This window comes from Penaeus chinensis, chromosome 11, assembly GCF_019202785.1.
Source record: "Penaeus chinensis breed Huanghai No. 1 chromosome 11, ASM1920278v2, whole genome shotgun sequence".
In the NCBI taxonomy this organism is placed as follows: Eukaryota; Metazoa; Arthropoda; class Malacostraca; order Decapoda; family Penaeidae; genus Penaeus; species Penaeus chinensis.
Genome location: NC_061829.1, coordinates 25,428,884 through 25,436,383, shown reverse-complemented (window position 1 = coordinate 25,436,383; position 7,500 = coordinate 25,428,884). Strand labels below are relative to the sequence as shown.

The 7,500-nt window shown below is 37.2% G+C and overlaps 1 protein-coding gene across 1 annotated transcript in view; it reads right to left on the bottom strand.

Annotated features, from left to right (window-relative positions):
- The window catches only part of LOC125030443, a 245,725-nt gene that overhangs the window by 35,635 nt on the left and 202,590 nt on the right, over nt 1–7,500 (bottom strand). The window contains exons 30-39 of the mRNA XM_047620480.1: nt 7,432–7,494; nt 6,952–7,182; nt 5,657–5,776; nt 5,442–5,551; nt 4,833–5,226; nt 4,226–4,558; nt 3,666–3,980; nt 3,372–3,546; nt 1,640–2,046; nt 1,313–1,525 (exon numbers count right to left, since the gene is read on the bottom strand). Coding sequence (XP_047476436.1) covers nt 1,313–1,525; nt 1,640–2,046; nt 3,372–3,546; nt 3,666–3,980; nt 4,226–4,558; nt 4,833–5,226; nt 5,442–5,551; nt 5,657–5,776; nt 6,952–7,182; nt 7,432–7,494 — 2,361 coding nt within the window. The remainder of the gene's footprint in view (nt 1–1,312; nt 1,526–1,639; nt 2,047–3,371; nt 3,547–3,665; nt 3,981–4,225; nt 4,559–4,832; nt 5,227–5,441; nt 5,552–5,656; nt 5,777–6,951; nt 7,183–7,431; nt 7,495–7,500) is intronic.

The window sequence follows — 7,500 nt, the reverse complement described above, 5'->3', positions numbered from 1 at the left end:
AAGTAAATAAGTAAATTAATAAATAAATGGATAAGGATATGGATATGGTTATGTAAATATATGTATATGTATGTATGTATGTATGTATGTGTGTGTGTGTGTGTGTGTGTGTGTGTGTGTGTGTGTGTGTGTGTGTGTGTGTGTGTGTGTGTGTGTGTGTGTGTGTGTGTGTGCGTTTGAATGTGTGTGTGTGTGTTTGAATATGTATGTGTGTGCGTTTGAATATGTGTGTGTGTGTGTGTGTGTGTGTGTGTGTGTGTGTGTGTGTGTGTGTGTGTGTGTGTGTGTGTGTGTGTGTGTGTGTGTGTGTGTGCGTTTGAATGTGTGTGTGTGCGTTTGAATATGTATGTGTGTGCGTTTGAATATGTGTGTGTGTGTGTGTGTGTGTGTGTGTGTGTGTGTGTGTGTGTGTGTGTGTGTGTGTGTGTGTGTGTGTGTGTGTGTGTGTGTGCGTTTGAATGTGTGTGTGTGCGTTTGAATATGTATGTGTGTGCGTTTGAATATGTGTGTGTGTGTGTGTGTGTGTGTGTGTGTGTGTGTGTGTGTGTGTGTGTGTGTGTGTGTGTGTGTGTGTGTGTGTGTGCATTTGAATGTGTGTGTGTGCGTTTGAATATGTATGTGTGTGCGTTTGAATATGTGTGTGTGTGTGTGTGTGTGTGTGTGTGTGTGTGTGTGTGTGTGTGTGTGTGTGTGTGTGTGTGTGTGTGTGAATGTGTGCGTGTGAATATGTGTGTGTGCGTGTGCGTGTGCGTGTGCGTGTGTGCGTGTGTGTGTGTGTGTGTGTGTGCGCGAGAAGAGAAGAGAAGAGAAGAGAAGAGAAGAGAAGAGAAGAGAAGAGAAGAGAAGAGAAGAGAAGAGAAGAGAAGAGAAGAGAAGAGAAGAGAAGAGAAGAGAAGAGAAGAGAAGAGAAGAGAAGAGAAGAGAAGAGAAGAGAAGAGAAGAGAAGAGAAGAGAAGAGAAGAGAAGAGAAGAGAAGAGAAGAGGAGAGGAGAGGAGAGGAGAGGAGAGGAGAGGAGAGGAGAGAAGTGAGGAGAGAAGTGAGGAGAGGAGAGGAGAAGAGAGGAAAGGAGAGGAGAGGAGAGAAAAGAGAAGAGGAGAGGAGAGAAGTGAGGAGAGGAGAGAAGTGAGGAGAGGAGAGGAGAAGAGAGGAAAAAGGAGAAGAGAGGAGAAAAGAGAAGAGAGAAGAAAGAAAAGATACAGATAGTTATATAAAAACATTATAGAATGATTATAGATACATAAACATTGATTGATCAACAGATGAAATAAAAGTCAACAAGAAAATAACGATAAGCAAATAACATTAACATACAGCAACAGCAGTATAAGGCGGCAAGGAACCCGGACCAGTTACTGCTGGAGCAGCTTGCGTATCGAAGTCTGAGATGAGGCTCTCCTTGATCTTTTGAATCTCCATTAAATTGTAAGAGGAGGATGTAGGAGGACGGTGCACTTCATCTGAGCTTATTGAAGGGGGCTGTCCAACTTCATCTGTTGAACCACTTCCAGGAAATATGTTTGTCATCTGCAAAGATTTACGCAGTCTTAAGCATCTGGAGCAAATGGTGGAGAACCCATTATTTTACACACTCACTAATAACTGAGTATATCAAACAATGTAATAAATTATACAACTTACTTCCATGATATCATTAAGAATACTTTCAGGAAGAAAGTCATCAGCATTGTTTTGAGCTGATAGAAAATTAGCAGCAGTCGTTATGGATGGTAGACCTCCTTCAGAATAACTACTGCTCACATCCCCAATAGGATTACGAGGCATGGCATCTATAAAAGATGGTAGGGCAGTGGTCGTCTTGGTAGAAACAGACGAGGCTGCCACGGAGACATTGCTATTACCACCCATGTCCCACATACCACCATGGGAGGTTGGAACTGATACAGAGCTATTCATGGGAACATTATTCATCCCCAACCTTCCGTGAGCATTTGTGGAGTGTTGGGAAGTCATGTTGCTTTGTGGTACTGAATTTCCAGATGTTGGCGTGCCAAGAGGGTGTTGTTGGTTCAATGACACGTTAGAAGCTGAAAAAAAAAAGAAGTCAAGTGTCAGTAAAAATAATGTACAGTCTAATTTATTGGTTACTATAGACAATAAATACTTTCTGAAATTGATAGGGCTGGCAACACTTTGGCAATTTTTGGTATCAAATAAGCTGTCATTGTTTTTAATACTTTTAGGAGTTTTGATATGGTGGCAAGAGAATGCAACTCTTGGGAATGTGGGAGGTTGTCATCTCACCGGCATTTTAGTTTGCGGTATTGTACTTTTTTGTAATGGTGCCTTGTGTTTTTACTATCACAATGCATAACAAAAAAATGAATGAAAGCTTAAGACTACTACAAAATACTTTTGAAATATATTGTTAAAAAATAATAATAATAAATAAATAAAAAAAAAAAATAATAATAATAACCTCACCCATCACATCCTCCTCCTCATCACCACCACCGCAAAGAAGTTTAGTATGGCTCTCAATATGCTTATGATACATCATGAAACATTTTATAAATACTAAAAAAGATCAAACAGAAAGTAGTTTAAAAAAACCTATGAAACCTGATGTTATGAAAGTGGCAAGGACTACTTAAGAAAGAGAGCGTGCCCACTGCTGGTAACCTCTTTCCAATGATGTACCACTCTGGTTACCCCAGCAATAAGATTATGAAAATAAAATTGTCAAAATCATGAAAAGACAATTTTCTGATGGTGCTGGATGTGTGACTTTTGTTGAGTAATCCTCTAAATATAGTACTAATGCCTGAAGTGTTTTGTTTATTCTATATGTACATTCTCTCTTTATGAAGATGAGTAAGACAAAGGAAAATCACGGATTTTGGGAAAGAAATCAGCTCCACACAACCATGTCAAATCTTTAGAAGACTGTATCTCCTATATTTAATTTTGCCTTCATTGAATTCATAAAAAATAAAAAATCATTATGATTTACTTGTGCCTATCAGGGTATACCAGTTCATACATAAGTGAGGGACAAATGAAGATATATATATTTTTTAATAAAATGAAGGAGTTACAAGTAAAAGTAACAGAAGCAATGAAAGATATTAAATTATTCTCAGTCCAAAAATATGATTTTTTTTTTTCATTATTAAGGTTGCTTTACGAGATGAAGCTACATGATACAAAATGATGTTACGATGTCACGACACTATTATTCTTATTCATGTAAAATCTTGGGAACATAAGGGTCTACCCATCTGAAATGTTTCAAATCTTCATTCCTAATAGTTTTGATTCTGGCTGCAAATGCCTCTAGCCCCCTTAGATGATTTTATAATGAGTAACAGATATGGAAATCATAGAGTAGTAATGTTTTGAAAAACCTTACACTTCATGTTTGTATGTTGTCCAGGCCCATTGACAAATATCTGAGTCAGAATCTGCGACTGGCTGGGACCCGAAGACATCCATGTAGGAGACGGATGTGCCTTGTCTTTTAAGATCTTTGGAAGCTTTTCTTGAGGCAGGCTTTCTGGATTTACATTCTGTGTTGTTTGTCGAGGCTGGTGAAGAAAAGATGTTATCACTTACGGAAGCAGAAGTGAAATGTACCAATAACCTTTCAAACTTTTCCTTACAGTGATAATCAACTAAGATACATTCACAATAACAGTACACTTACAGGATTTGAATGTGGACTTTCTTTTGCAAGAAGAGATGCCAACATTTTGTTCTTCTCCCAGAGTTTTGACTGCCCTTGATTATTAGGACTCGATCCTGATCCTACATGCCCTATATTCCCACCAGTATTATTTCCAAGAGGAGTTGGGGGGCCTCCATGTGGTGTTGGGGGTCCACCTAGGGGAGTTGGAGGGCCATGAGGTGTGGATGGACCCCCATGTGGAGTAGGAGGCCCTCCATGTTGCACTGGTGCAGGACTCATGGAAGTAGCTGGTGGTGAAGGACCTAGCATGGTTTCAAATGCACCAAGTACCTGCTAAAGAATAAAAAGAAAAAAATACAGACAACAGAATAAATTAAACTGATTTGTATATAGTCAACTGATGAAAATTTTATAATCAAATTTTTAAAATATATTCTGATATGTAGGAGATATACAAAGTATCATCAAATTACAGTTGAAAAAAATATCAGCAAATTAAAAGAATCTGAATACAAGGATAATTTTTAAAAATTAAAAAGTGGGATGAATCTATCACTAACCCCTAGATATCTACTTACATGTTTATTTGGGTTCCCATCATGTGGTTCATCACTTGGACGTTTCATTCCTCGCAACATATTTGACGCTGGTAGCAAGTCTCTACTTGGGGGTCTTGGTGGCACTCCACTGGAGTTCAGAGGTTGAGGATTACTTGATGAAGTGGAGGATAAAGTATTGGGATTGGATGACGAAGAAGTTGAATTGACAGTCTGCATGGGTCCCCCAGGAGGCCCCTGGGGCGGCCGGAACTCAGATGTAAGGTCTGGCTTCTTGTCCTCTGGTGTGTTCAATAACTCCCAGATGTCATCGCTGCTTTTCTTTTCATTATCTTCATCTTCATTGTTCAGCAGCTAAATGTTGATATGATATGATATGATCCACTTTAAAATTATAATACTTACAAAATTAATCTCTAAACAGTGAAGAGAGTGAACATATACTGACTACATTTCTTAAATCTGAAGACTTGATTTTAAAATAATTCAGTGATGTGGATACTTTAAAAAGACTCCTGGTTAACTGATCAGAAGGTTAAAACAAATAAAATACAGTACTATATAAAAGAACATCACTGTTACAAATCATATTATGATTTGTGATGAAGTCCAACTGAAAAATACTTACTTCTCTAAGCATGTTATTATCCCTAGAATTTGCTGCAGGTGATGAGGTGGTGTTTGGCTTAGAGTCTAGATGGGGTATACGATGAAACAAACGTATTGAATCTCCACTACCAGTCCCACCCCCTTGGGTATCATCCTCATCTTTTTGGTTTAGAAGGTCTTTGAGGATTTTATTTGGACCATCAGCAGAAGACAGGTCTCCACTATCATCACCATGACTAAGAAGTCTTCTTAAGCGTCCATTATCACCGAAAGATACACTCGAGTCATCAACAACACCACCTGTACTACTTGGTCTTCCACCTTGTGACTCATCAAGAACACTTCCACCATTACCAGAGGTACCTGCAAGCAGTCTATCTGAAGTTGCTGATGCACCACCTTCTTGGAAGGGTCTGTGGGAAGTTAGAAAATTACAAATATGTAATTATTGGTTCAAAATCAAAAATGTTCACAAAATTATGATAAGCTTCAAACGTAACTGATAAATCTGTTTCATCTAAATATGACATGCAATGAAATGTTCTTGCGGATATTCATTTAAGTTATGAAGATGAAGTCATGCAGTAAATTATGTCATTGAAAAATAACAATCCCAAATCATACTCACCCAATTATCGTGTGTGTTGCCATGATGAAGCTCCCTTCTGGTTGAGTTCCGTCTGTATCACGGAAAAGTTTTGACTTTGTCTGTACTCGTATAAATCTATCTCCTCCAACCTAAATCATAAAAAGAATGTTGTTAACCTGATTACATAAGCAGAAGCTAAACAGTATAAAGGGTATAAGAATGGGTATAAGAATTTACTGTGTATTATAGCTTACCTTTACACGATACACCTGGGATGTTGCTTGGCCTGAATGCAAAGCTTCCCCCAAGTGACCTGTGACCTTCCCGATATCTCCTGGGGCTATTAAATCTTCAAATTGTTCACCAATTCTTTCCTAGGGAAAATAAAGATACAAAATAATTACTGATCACAATTTCTCTGAATTTAAATGTTAATAAAAGAAACAATATTGTTCATAGTGACAGACTGGAAACATAAGATAAGGTACTTTTTTTGTGCATCAGATTGGCTTAACATTTAAAAATTTTAACTCTCAGGAAATATGGTAAAAACACCTATCACAACCTGAAATTTCTTTTAAACAAGCATAAACTAACATTCATATTTACACCACATCCATGGATGTTAAATCTTGTTAATCTATGTTTATCTATCACATCAAAAAATTCAAAAGAATGTTTTACAGCTTATACTGAGCATATACCACATAAATTGAAAATAACTATTCCCCCATCACGAAATATAAGTTTCTAGACTTTGTACAGAGTCATTCGACTAAATTCATTAGTTCAATAAAAGACCAAAACTAATCTAAGGACTCTCAAGATAACTCTTAAATGCCAGGTGTGATCAGTGTGATCAGCTGAGACTGAGGCTTTCCCTAGAAAGCGTTTCACCATAATAAACCACACAGTTCTGAAGGTTAGCACTTTATAATGATATTTTGTATATAAGATTGGAATTACTAGTTAGTTAAAGTAAGTATTTTTTGGATTAACATACAGAAATTATGCCTGGACTGAGCTAAAATGCAAGCTTTTCACCACCTTCATTCACCAACCCATATTAACCCATTGCTGCCAGGGAAAATTAATAAAAAAAGGAGAAAATGCTGTGCTCATTTCTTATATTTTTTTGTGAAATGTCTCTACACATAGATAGTCCTGTTAGTCCTTAAGCCTTACTTGATTTCACCTTTCCTTGAATTGGCAGGAAAATGTATTTTTTACTGGTGATATGAATATCGATGGCATTTTTTCATTATAAACATTATAATTACTATAATGTTAAAAACATTAGTAATAGCAAAATAAAATAACGTAAAATAGTTTTGTAAATTAAAGAAAAGGGTAAACGGGCAAGACAAGCAGTACTCATAATTGGCCTATTTGGTGACTTAGTACAAGTGTAACCATCTATGTGTTAAAACAATTTTACAAGTAAACTCACAGTGGGCATGGCATGCCCGTCGATAATGGGTTAATAATATTTGGATTTATGACTGGCAAGCATAGTCACCATGTAGAAACATACTGATTTTAATCCTACCTTGTTTATATATTGACTATATCTGGGGGACACTCCACTGGCGTCAAGGGCGATAATGGTACCCTGAGTGTCCAGCTTGGTGGTAAACTGTTCAACTGGGGTGCCTTGGATCCGTTCGTTGGGTGGAATACGCCGAACCAAACAAACTAGACACTGTTGTCCTTCACCCTCAAAAGATTCGCTATTACCTTTATCCACTAAATATGATGGCGGCAGAAGCACAGCAGAAATCTGTAAAATTTTTAACATAAATTTGTGTCGACAATAACATACGTCATCGCTGATATAAGCAAAATTAGATTATAATAAATATAAATTCCTTGATATATCTATTGACTTATAAGAGGGCAAATAAATATGAAAGAAAATAAAGGATAACAAAACATTCTTACTACATCCAAAAAAAAGGTACTATGAAACCTTATCATCACCAGGCTCAAAATAATATTTCTAGGGGAAAGAGACAGAGCTCACATTTACCTGCATATTCTCATACTGGGATACCCGCTGTTGCTTCTCTTCCATAGTCTCCTCCTGGTCTTTTTGGAG